Source organism: Musca autumnalis, unplaced genomic scaffold (genome assembly GCF_047663935.1).
Source record: "Musca autumnalis isolate F117 unplaced genomic scaffold, ASM4766393v1 scaffold_3, whole genome shotgun sequence".
Taxonomy (NCBI): Eukaryota; Metazoa; Arthropoda; class Insecta; order Diptera; family Muscidae; genus Musca; species Musca autumnalis.
Window position 1 is genome coordinate 49,526,485 of NW_027411866.1, and position 13,559 is coordinate 49,540,043.

General features: G+C 34.3%; 1 protein-coding gene across 1 annotated transcript; it reads left to right on the forward strand.

The window, feature by feature from the left end:
- Nucleotides 1–10,209: 10,209 nt before the first annotated feature.
- On the forward strand, nucleotides 10,210–10,515 carry LOC141398172 (enhancer of split m4 protein-like). The gene has a single exon (XM_073975405.1). It carries the CDS (start codon nucleotides 10,210–10,212, stop codon nucleotides 10,513–10,515), a length of 306 nt encoding a protein of 101 aa, XP_073831506.1.
- The last annotated feature ends 3,044 nt before the right edge of the window (nucleotides 10,516–13,559 follow it).

Below are 13,559 nucleotides of genomic sequence, written 5' to 3' on the forward strand. Positions count from 1 at the left end.
CCAATTACTAGGATGCTGTAAGGAGCACACTCATGAGATATGCATTAAACGACGTAAAATCACTAGTTTTATAATCCTATTATGAGTTTTGAATATTATCTTGTTGCGCGTCCGAATTATTAAAACAATTCAAAAAACCCAGAAATTCCGGCTACAAAATGTCAGCATCAATTTTAGGTGGATGCAGTGGATATATCGAAAAATTATACACTAGCATCATATTGCCCATGAAGTATTCTTTGAGTCTTTCTTTGGGCATATATCTATAAAATTTAAGGTTAAGCCAGAAATCGGAAGGGAGCATAAAAAAACTTGTTGGCTTCAACCCATTTTTACCTATTTTTCTATATTGATGCCAACACAGCTTCCACGTAAATTAATTTTAATGGTCGACCTTATGGGATTCCTCCTAAAACACTTCATTTTAAAGAATGTATATCATACTATATAGAATATGTTAACAGTTCGCGAATTCTGAATGGGTGAAACTCGGATTCATCGATTGTAAAACATTTTTGTTTTTCGCCATGTAGGGCTGATGTTGAATGTGAGCCAAATTTTTACTTCATTATACCCTCAGCCTTTAGGCTAAAGGGGGTATTTACACTTTGATACGACCAAAAATGTGCCTCATCGAAATAATGGTTTTAGACCCCAAGTAAGTTTGTACGATATCCGTTTCAGACAATTTTGAGTAGATCTAGCAATGTCCGTCCGTCTGTCTGTCTGTCTGTCCGTCTGTCTGGCTGGCTGGTGCGCACGATAACTCTCGAACGGATCAATCGATTCGGTTCAAATTTTGGGTATCGAAATATTTTGTCCAGATTCGATTTAAGTTCGAAGATGGGCCATATAGTTCCACTCCTTCAGGTACCTCCCCCACAAATATTCAAAAATTGTCGCAAAACTTGTGCGCACGATAACTCTTGTAGGGAATAACCGATTTGGTCCATACTTTGCACATCGTGTAATTTCTACCAAACTTAGATGAGGTTTCAATATGGACTCAATCGGTCCACTCCTTCGGGTACCTCCCACACAAAATTTCGGAAAAGTTCGGTTTAGGACCTGGTCTCGAATCTCTTTGATTTTTGTTTACGCAAGTTGTATTCGATGTCCTTTATACGACGCTGTAAGTTTCATTAGGGGCAAGTCCATACTTCCTGAGAAAATAGCCTGAAAGTTACAAAAAACCCTATGACACCGTGTGTAGTGGTTGGAGCGCAAGATAACTCTCGAACGGATCTGCCGATTCGGTCCAAAATTTGGCTTTCATAATATTTTGTCCAAACTTAGTTAAAGTTCAAAGATGGACTATATCGGTCCACTCCTTCCGGTACCTCCCCCACAAAAGGTCGAAAATGTTCGGAAAATTTGTGCGTACGATAACTCTTGAAGGGAGTAACCGATTTGGTCCATACTTTGCACATTATGAAATTTCTACCAGACTTAGATGAGGTTCCAATATGGACTCAATCGGCAAACTCCTTCGAGTACATCCCACACAAAATTTCGGAAAAGTTCAGTTTAGGACCTGCTCTCGAATCGCCTCGGCTTTTGTTGTAACATCTTGTATTCACTGTCCCATATACGAAGGTACAAGTTTCCTCAGGGGTAAGTCCATACTTCCTGAAAAAATAGCCTGAAAGTTGGAAAACAAACCCTATGACACCATGTTCTCGAACGGAAATGCCGATTCCGGCCAAAATTTGGCTTTCGTAATATTGTTTACTAACTTAGTTTAAGTTCGTAGATAAGCCAAATCGGTCCACTCCTTCAGGTACCTACCCCACAAAAGTTCAAAAATATTCGGAAAAATTGTGCGCACGATAACTCTTGATGGGAGTGACCGATTTGGTTCACACTTTACACATTCTCATAATATCTACCAGATATAGATCAGGTTCGAATATGGACTATATTTGTCCACTCCATCCCGTACCTCCCACACAAAATTTTGGATAAGTTCACTTTAAGACCTGCTATTGAATCACTTTGGTTTTTGTTGAAGCAACTTACATTCGCTGCCGCAATTACGATGGTAAAAGTTGTTTCAGGGGCAAGTTCATACTTCTTGAGAAAACAGCCCGAAGGGTGTAAAAACCCCCTATGGCACCCCCATGGTCTATGTCGGTCCATTCCTTTGTTTAAACAGCCTCTTCATGCTGGAGCTTTTCTTCTGGGAGATGGTGATATCCATGGATTGGTATTGGTTTTGTGTAACTTCTACGCACATTTTAAATCTTGATGTAGTTCGGTGTTCTTTACAAGAAGACAAATCAAATGAGAATGATATTGTTTCGTTGAATCCTTTGGCCTTATATACCCTCAGAAGATGAACTAAAAGGACATGCAGGTAAAAGAAAGTCTACCAGTTTCGAAACAATATATGGTATTTTTCTTTTGTTCTTGTGCTGTACTACCTTTCTAATCGTGGGAACGTCTAGTGAAACATTTTGTGACCATTCATGATCCTGATAAGGATTTGAAATATTTATATGTGTTATTGGTTAATTGTGTTGTGCACGTGCAATGGGTTTTCCGAAACATAAAATACCTTTGCAATACAAAGTGATATACAATCACTTCGAAATATTTCCCACGCACCATAGTGGCACAAGACGTAGTGATGAGTGTTGTATATTTTATTTGTAAAGAATCTAGGTATATATTTTGTGGGAGAGTAATAACAACACAAACTTTGCCCTTGAAAGTGATCACAAGAGCTACAAATAACAAAATTGTTTTACGTTTTAGGCTCGCGCTTCAAGTGTCAGTTTGTTTCAATAGATGTTCCGTTGTTTGATTAGAGACCGGCCGCTATTATAAAATAATAATAAATAACATAAAACCTAATTAAATTATATTAAAATGCAATTCATTATTGGTAAAAGACAAGTTTATTCCTATTAAAAATCATATAAGAAAAATTGTTTGTAGTTTATCATGTATCCAATTAGTTCTGTTTTTTTTAACATCTAATATTTGGAAAGTGAGGTACTTGTCCTGAATATTTTTGTAAGCTAGAGAAATTCGAGCAAACGTTATTCCCGGTCTATCACATACAGATAGTGAGCGGTTATTGGCTACCTAATACTCTAATGTGTTCTGTACAGTGCAGTATTTTCTGTGCTCTGCATAGTCTGATTTGTATCTGGAATGTTGAAGTCGCATTGGATCTGGCTTTGATTGTTCAACTAATGCATTTTATTGAGTGATATCTGTCACTTATTGAACTCATCCAAACATAGAAAGGCATTTATTATTAGCACAAATTTATGGCGTCTGTTCAGTTGTTCCAGTACATTTATAAATTGGAGGTTTGTGGCGTGCAGGTACAAAACACTGTACAAAGTTCTTCAACAGTCAGTCCCACGGTAATGGCTTTATTGTAGATAAGTTAATATATTACTAGACATCGGATTTTAGCATGTTTTTTATTTCTTACCCGATTGGACTCAAATTTTAGATCTAGGCGTTTTGAGGGTCAATTTTTCGATATTTGGGGTCATATCAAAAATATGCAAAAAATATGCAAAATATATGCAAAAAATATGCAAAATATATGCAAAAAATATGCAAAATATGCAAAAAATATGCTAAATATGCAAGTGTTTTTTTGACAAAAAAAACATCAAAAAAGCATTATAAATTAAGTTTTTTGACGTCTAACATAGTTTTTTGCAGATTATTATGTTATTGAGACTCTTCAGATATTCCGCCACAGCAATAAATCTAGACTAACAAGACTTAAATCAGTTTTCACAAGGTGAGAAAATGTCAAATAACCCAGCATTTCTATTACAACATAATTTGCTTCCTATACAAATGTAGATAGATAATGGAAAAATTTCAAAAATTCAATCAGAAATGTCCAAATATGGTGATAGAAACTATCACTATAATCGGCCAAAATTGTCTAGCAGAAAAACAAAGGAGCTAGAGTTAGACATCGCTATTTATACCCTGTACCACACTGTGGTAAGGGGTATTATGTCTTTATGCATTTGTATGTAACATACAAAAGGAAACGAAATAGATCCATAGTTCGTTTTGGGGATATACATATAATCACTTTCTGAGTCAATTTATGCATGTCTGTCCGTCTGTCCATGTATTTTTGTTCGCAACGTACAGGTCGCATTTTTTGTCCGATTCAGCTGAAAATTGGGGACTACAATTTTTAAGCCATAGGAAGAACGCTATTGCTTTGGTGAAAATAGGTTCAGATTAGATATAGCTCCCATATATATTTTCGCCCGATTTCACGTATTTGCTGCACCAAACACGCTATATACAGTATCGGCCAAAACTAAAGCACCCCCTCAGTAAATTTTTTTGAAATGATAATTTTTTTTATGAAAACTAAATTATAAATTTATACTTTATTTTTCTTTTTATTTATTTATATCTTTATAATTGAAAAATACAAAAATAAGGAATTCAGAATTTAATAAACAAAAGTTAAAATTCAAAAAATATTTTAGGTCGCAAATATAAGCGGACAAAACTAAAGCACCCCCCAATTTGAGGTACAACAAATACTATTGAAATCAATATTTCGAATTAATATTTCGTTGCGTATCCTCTATTCAGAATGACACAATCACATCTTTTTGGTATAGAAGATACTAAATTATTAATTACTGCAGGCGAAATAATTGATTTTCGGAAAATTTAGCTTAAATCCTCAAAATACTGAAAATCGGAAGGTACCGTTATATGGAGGCTATACCCAAACGTGGACCCAGGTCCACGATTTTTGGTAGATATGTTTTGTGACCGCTAGGAACCCTAAGTACCAAATTACAGCTAATTTAGTAGGAAAATGTGGCTTAAATATCCGAAATACCGAAGATCGGAAGGTACCGCTATAAGGGGGCTATACCAAAACATTAGCCGATATTGTTCATATTCATCCAAAAATGATGCTACAGCATCCACTAGTCAAATACAATACGCTAACGTTTAAAAATTAGCAAAAGAACGAATTGCAGAAGAACGATAGACGGCGGCTTATTCAGTCGACGACCAGCAAAAAAAAACCTTTCATATCGACTAAAAATGAAGGAGCCAGACTGGCATTCGCCAAGACCCATTTGAACTGTTTTCCGATGAATCTATGTTTAATTTAAAGTATTCAGATGGTAAAAGGCTTGGACCAAATGGGCAACCGTTAAATCCTAAATATTGCAAAGACGCTGTAGGCGGAAGGTTTTTTGCTTGTCGTCGACTGAATAAGCCGGCGCCACCGTTCTTCTGCAATTCGTTCTGTTGCTAATTTTTAAACCTAAGGGATTTAGTATTTGACCAGAGAATGCTGTAGCATAATTTTTGGATGAATATGAACAATATCGGCTAATGTTTTGGTATAGCCCCCTTATAGCGGTACCTTCCGATCTTCGGTATTTTGGATATTTAAGCCACATTTTCCTACTAAATTAGCTGTAATTTGGTACTTAGGGTTCTTAGTGGTCACAAAACATATCCACCAAAAATCGTGGACCTGGGTCCACGTTTGGGTATAGCCTCCATATAACGGTACCTTCCGATTTTCAGTATTTTGAGAATTTAAGCTAAATTTTCCGAAAACCGATTATTTCGCCTGCAATAATTAATAATTTAGTATCCTTTAGGCCTAAAAGATGTGATTGTGTCATCCAGAATAGAGGATAAGCAACGAAATATTGATTTCAATAGTTTTTGCTGTACCTCAAATCGGGGGGTGCTTTAGTTTTGTCCGCTTATATTTGCGACCTAAAATGTTTTTTAAATTTTAACTTTTGTTTATTAAATTCTGATCTCCTTATTTTTGTATTTTTCAATTATAAAGATATAAATAAATAAAAAGAAAAATAAAAAATAAATTTATAATTTAGTTTTCATAAAAAAATTATCATTTCAAAAAAATTTACTGAGGGGGTGCTTTAGTTTTGGCCGATACTGTACGTCCAATTTTGATGTCATTTTAAATGTGTGACTAAATTTTCTGTACCAAACACGCTATATATGTCCGATTTCGATGAAATTTTGAATGTGTGACTGAATTCAGTCTAGAACTAAATGTGCCAAATTATATCGAAATCGGTTCAGATTTTGATATAGCTCCCATATATATTTTCGCCCGATTTCACGTATTTGCTACATCAAACAATCTATATACGTCCGATTTTGATGAAATTTAGAATGTTTGACTCAATTTGGTCTAGAAATAAGTTTGACTCAATTTGGTCTAGAAATAAGTGTGCCAAATTACTTCGAAATCGGTTCAGATTTGGATATAGCTCCCATATATATTTGTGACCGATTTCACGTATTTTCTGTACCAAACACGCTACATATTTCCCATTTCGATGAAATTTGGAATGTGTGACTGAATTCGGTCTAGAAATAAATGTGTCAAATTATATCGAAATCGGTTCAGATTAGGATATAGCTCCTATATATATTTTCGGCCGATTTCGCGTATTTGCTGCACCAAACACGCTATATACGTCCAATTTTGATGTCATTTTAAATGTGTGACTAAATTTTCTGTACCAAACACGCTATATATGTCCGATTTCGATGAAATTTTGAATGTGTGACTGATTTCAGTCTAGAACTAAATGTGCCAAATTATATCGAAATCGGTTCAGATTTTGATATAGCTCCTATATATATTTTCGGCCGATTTCGCGTATTTGCTACATCAAACAATCTATATACGTCCGATTTTGATGAAATTTAGAATGTTTGACTCAATTTGGTCTAGAAATAAGTTTGACTCAATTTGGTCTAGAAATAAGTGTGCCAAATTACTTCGAAATCGGTTCAGATTTGGATATAGCTCCCATATATATTTGTGACCGATTTCACGTATTTTCTGTACCAAACACGCTACATATTTCCCATTTCGATGAAATTTGGAATGTGTGACTGAATTCGGTCTAGAAATAAATGTGTCAAATTATATCGAAATCGGTTCAGATTAGGATATAGCTCCTATATATATTTTCGGCCGATTTCGCGTATTTGCTGCACCAAACACGCTATATACGTCCAATTTTGATGTCATTTTAAATGTGTGACTAAATTTTCTGTACCAAACACGCTATATATGTCCGATTTCGATGAAATTTTGAATGTGTGACTGATTTCAGTCTAGAACTAAATGTGCCAAATTATATCGAAATCGGTTCAGATTTTGATATAGCTCCTATATATATTTTCGGCCGATTTCGCGTATTTGCTGCACCAAACACGCTACATAAGTCCGATTTCAATGATATTTGGATTGTGTGACTTAATTCGATCGGGAAATAAATGTGACAAATTATATCGAACTCTGTTAAGTATTGGATATAGCTCCGATTTATATTTTACATATTCACAGTGGTGTAGGGTATCATATAGTCGGCCCCGCCCGACTTTGACCCTTTCTTTACTGGCTGTTCTTTTTCCGGATTGTCGTGTAGAATAATCGCACTATTTTTTAAACGTATAGCACTCTCATTTAATTGTTCGTTATTAGCAATTACAATTTAAAAAAAGTATTATTATATAACTTCCACGAGTGATTTAATCATATAAAATAATTTATTTTCCTTACAATTCGTTAATCCGAACAGTTTGATAATTCGGACACCGCCAAATCTGAATCGATTCCTACCAAAATAGGGATCGCCCTAGGGCCAAACAATCCCAATTTTTAAGCGAAGTGGTCTATAAATGTGACCTGTGCTTTGTTTTCAAAAAGACATGGCGAGATGGATAAGCGCGAATCTATGCAGATCATCAAAAGGAACTGTGGGTCTATTTCGTTTCCTTTTGGATGTTGCAAACTCATTCACTAAGACATAATACCCTTAGGGTATTAAAATATAGTTATCAGTGAAATCATGAATAAAAATTCCGTGCAGAATTTGTTTCCTTTCCCCAATTTCACAATTTTTTATTTCCGTATTTATGCCTAAAAAGGGAATATTTGTGTCGATTCGACTAGAAACGCCATAATGAAGCGAATCTAGTAGTTTTCAACTTTTAACAAATATTGATTTTAAAAGAATTTCACCTTTTAAAATTATTTTCCGTGTGGAAAATTCAGAGGGAAATATTCATGATGATATTTTTTATATGATTTTAATAAAATATGAAAGATTTTATGTAATATTCAATATTTTCTTAGTCTTAATTTCTAGCTCATTTGTTATTCTGTCAGACAATTTTGGCCGAGCAGAAACTATCAACATATTTGGATACGTACATTTTGACATTTCTAATTGAGTTTTTGAACAAATTTGTATTAGAAAGCAACTTATGTTGTAATAAGAAGGCTGGGTTATAGGAAATTTTCTAAGTCTTTTAGTCCAGATTTATTGCTGTGGCGGAATAATAATTAATAACATGATAATCTGCTAAGAAATCGACGTTTAACGGCAATAAACTTAATTTGAAACACTTTTTGATGAGTTTCCAAATTTAATTTGATGATTTTTGTCAAAAAAATTACTTGCATATTTTGCATATTTTTTGCATATTTTGCATATTTTTTGCATATTTTGCATATTTTTTGCATATTTTGCATATTTTTTGCATATCTTGTGCATATGCAAAATATGCAAATATGCAAAAAAATGAAAAATATGAGCCTGTCATTGCATTCAGTTTTCTTCAAAACGAATTTTGGTCCAATCAGAATTTTCGTATCTTTATTAATAAAAAATATGCAAATATGCAAAATCCGATGTCTATATATTACCACTGTCTTTTTTCGTATTTTATGAAAATGTTCGGTATCATTGGTAACTAGTATTTCATTAAACCAGTAAGGAAAGGGTCAATGTCGGGCGGGGCCGACTATATGATACCATACACCACTGTGAATATTGAACATTAAAATCAGGCATATATAACGTGTTTCGTGAATCAAATGGATGAAATCGACAGAAAATATATATGGGAACTATATGGGAGATCTGAACAAATTTCGAAATAACTTGGCACATTTATTTCTAGACCGAATTCCGTTACACATTCCACATTTCATCAAAATTGGACAGATATAGCATATTTGGTAATCGGACGAAAAGGTATATGGGAGTTATTTCCAAATAAGGTGAATATTGAGAAAGCTGAAACATTCGACCAAACTGAATGCGAAAACACTTGACTAACGCCAACCCTGGGAGCAGAAAATTTCGCTTCTATTTCTATGTCTATACCATTTGTCTATGGTTCTATTAATTGAAGAGACTATGATGCTTAATTTTATTCAGATGTTGACGCCAACATCATGGTAAAATTTTCTACAGATTAACCTACTGAAATAAAATAATAAAAATAGTCCTACACGGAGTAATATCCTACTGTTTTATTCTGTTGCGTCCAATTAAGTCACTTCTCTCACGATATCCTCCACTTAAATTGACGATCAATTAATAATTAATTACATCACAACAGGAAAATGACGTTGGCACTTCTTCTTTGTGTGGCTCCTATGCAATATTCATGCATAATTTCTATAAAAGATGCTCAGGTATGAATAGTGGTTTCCTAACAAAGTATGAAAATGTAAACACTTTCTACAAAGTTCATGTTTCATCTTGCAATTACTTTCTATTTACACAAGTTATCACGCTTTCAGCACGAGTAAATTAGATCCCATAAGAAGATACACAGAGAATGCAAGGTTCCTAACTTAATGATTATTACAAATGAGTTTTAGCTCCTTGGCCTACCTCGAAAAACAAAACACGTGCATTCACAATTGTTGGCTCTAGAACGGTTTGGCGTGGGAAACTGTTTCGAAGAATGAAATTGCAGTTTTTAGTTAAAAAGTATTTACTTTACCTGGAATAAAATACTTTTACACGTGCACAACCTACCACAATAAGTGCACCAAAAGCAACAACAAACGAATAAATCATTATCTCCAAAATTGATCCTCAAACACTTCACTAGACGTTCCCACGGTCAGAAAGGTTGATAAACACAATAGCAATACATCGACACTAGCTGTTGTATAGAAACTGGTATATTTTCATTTACCTGCATGTCCTTTTCAATTTCCTGATGGTATAAAAGGCCAACGAATCGAACGAAACAGCATCATTCCCATTTGATAAAGAACACCGACGAACAAAATCAACATTCAAAATGTGCGTAGAAATTACACAAAACCAATACCAAACCATGGATATCACCATCTCCCAGAAGAAAAGCTACAGTATGAAGAAGCTGTTTAAACAAATCTTCAAAACACAAAGCAAATCGAAGAAAGCTGTAACTGCTGACTCTATGGAATCCTTTGAATCTTTGGAAAATAGCCGCAATGCAAGTCTGGAAACATCAGATTGTGCTTCAATGGAATCCTGTGAAAATGACATCAATGAATCTTATGAAAGTGAAAAGGAATTTGATTACACCACCACTGTACCTGTTCACTTTGTTCGCACCGAACAAGGTACTTTCTTTTGGACCTCGGCTGCTGACTGTGTTCCTGCCTACATGCAAGATCGTTGGGCCCAAGCTTAGTTACAGAAAACTTTGATCATCTTCGTCAGATGTCTTTTATTTCTGTCAAATATTTTCTGTTATAAAAAACAAAAGAAGCTTTAAAAACTGTGATAATTTAAGAAACGATTTTCTAAGAAAATGTTTTAATTTATAAAAAAACAACAAAATATAATTTTACTGTTTACAACATAAATATTGTTTTATTATTGGTTGGGAGTTAAGGATATTGCTCTTGGTATATTGCTATAAAATAATGAGTTTAAATCTAAACGTAAAGGACATTGAAAGTTGAGTTATTGAAAGTTATAATCATTCACGATATAGTCATTCATGCCAGTCAAAATCATGGATGTTAGGACCTATACATTATCTATATTTTAACTGGACATAATCGTAGACCATCCACGAAATTTGGAATACGTTTATTCAGTTGACACTATTCGTACGAAACTGTATTTCATGTTACTTTCATGCATCAAAACAAATCGGAACAAGTAAGTACGTATCAGTCAGCTGTGCTGACGGAGAAATACGCTCAGCCACTGACATAGACTAATGAAAAATCGTCTTCGAACTTTTTTGAGTTTTCTTGTTTGAGTAGCTTGACGGCGCAAAATTGAGTATTCCGTCGTCTATCTTTTCATTAGTCTATGCCAGACATGACCAAAAAGAGAACGGAGAAAATTCAAAATATTGGCAACTTATAACAGTGTGTTAGTAAGTTTGTATTCACGCAAGCTATAAAACAATAACAAATCAAAACATTTGTTCTCTTTTGTACGCTCTTTCTGTGCATTCGGGTCGTGTGTGTGTAAATTGCCGAAAATCATCGGCACCGCCGTGCCAAAGAAGAACACATTTGGTCTATGCCACCAAGAAAAAAAAATCAATATAAAATATATTGATTTTATATCAAGAGATTGCTTTAAAATCTGTAGATACCGTAACGTGGGATTATACCAAATCATTGACATATACCAAACATTTTTGGCAACCAAACTTCGTCATAAAGGACTCAAAATATTAAATTATGTTAAAATAAGTTTGAAAGAAATTTTTGAAAAAGTTTTAGAGTTATCTTGCACAATATCCGACAGGGTTTTAAAGCTTTTGGCCCATTATCTTAGGAAGTATTGACTTACTCCGGAACAAAATGTACCATTGTAAATGAGGCCGCTCCAACAATCTACTGAAAAAGAGTCAAAACGATGCGAGAGGAGCTCCTAAACCTCACTTTATCCGAATTTTGTGTGGGATGTACCCGAAGGAGTGGACCGATATAGTCCATATTTCAATCCCATACTGGACTGGATGAAATAATACGATGTGCAAAGCCTGCATCAATCAAAAACTCCCTGTGAGGATTATCTTGCGGATTTGCCATTTTGGTTGGTGCCGTCAGGGTTTCTTGGAGCTTTTAGGCCAATATCTCAGGAAGTATGGACTTCCGCAAGAAAAAAATTGTACCGTCATAAAGGGAGCCGCAAGGAAAACTTACTGAAAAAATTGCAAAACCATCCGAAAACTTTATCCGAATTTTGTGTGGGAGGTACCCGATGGAGTGGACAGATATAGTTCATATTCGAACCAGACCATTTTACAGAAAAAATTTGAACTTTTGTGGGGGAGGTACCAGAAGAAGTGGACAGATATCGCCCATCTTCGAACTTAAACTAAGTTTAGACAAAATATTACGATACCCAAAATTTGGTTCGAATCGGTTAAACTGTTCCACAGTTATCGTGCGCACAAGCCAAACAGATAGACATTTTTCGTATCAAAGTGTATATCGTCACCATAAATGCCCGAAGACGTAACCGACATGAAAATCGAAATTCGTTTTTTGACCTAATCTGATACATAAAGCTAAAATGCCTGCTCTGGCAAAATTTCAAGCTTCTACGTTCAAATACAACGATCCTATTCAAGAAATGGCATTTCGGAAAATGGGATAATATTGCAGATTTTGTTGTAATGGAGGATCTCAAAACTAAGCAATTCAGCAGTTTTGGTTTCTTTACTTATTCCCCTTCGTATATGATCGATAATATCCCATATACTCGCCTTCATAAGATTAATATTCCGTAAAACAGGTTTTAATTTTATAACGTTTTTTGCTTCTCCTGTAAAGTTTTGGTTTTGTGGGTTACGTCTTTGGGCATTTATGGTGACGATATGAAGAAAAGACAAAATTTTTTAGTTTTCCATAAAAAAAATTAAAAATTTTTTTTTAAGCTACATGAATGATTTTTGGTACATACATTGGGAAAAAATCCCATTCTTAAATCTGTTCGAGATACTAATTTTGGTTGTTGCGCGCAAAAGTTATGGCGGTTTCAATTCTGATAAAAAGAAAAAAATCTTTAAAAGACTCTAATCATTATATTGAGAAACTCTCTTAATTAGGGGCTCCCTACATACTATATGGTTACTGAGGTCCCATAACTTTAGTGAAAAAGTTGTAAATTTTCGCGGAAATTAGGAAAGCATTCAAAACAATTGGTAGTTTACAACTTGTTGTAATAAAATTCAAGCTGTTTATGTATCTGAAAAATATATAAAAAATATGTACGTAATCTAAACATCGCGAAGATTCAAGTGAAACCAAAACTATACAAATCCGTTTAGCGGTTTGCATATTATAGCAAAAAACAAAAAATATATTGAGGAAATTTATAAAATTTTTGTAAGAAAAATATTTATTAAAATTTATTTTCTGAGTTAGTTGAACAAAATGTAAGAAAAATAGGTCGGAGTTTTTCTTCTATTTTAGTTAAATTCCACGCAATAAATCACATTTTTTATTCTAATCACTTCTCGAAAACACGCTAACATCTAGCAGAAGATATGGATATCTTTCAAATAAATGTTGGGTTCCTTTAAAAGGGGTATAATCTTGAAATAAAATTGTATCGGGTAATGTTCATTTTGAAATGCGTGTAAATCGCGAAATCCTCAAAATCACTTGATGCGCATGCGGTTTACCAATACAGCGAATTCTTCTCTTTTAATTTGTACACATTTGCCAGGATTTACTTTGGCCGCTAAGATGTAGCATCGTC

Coding starts and splice junctions, on each gene's coding strand:
- LOC141398172 (XM_073975405.1), top strand. CDS start 10,210: ATGAAGAAGCTGTTTAAACAAATCTTCAAAACACAAAGCAAATCGAAG.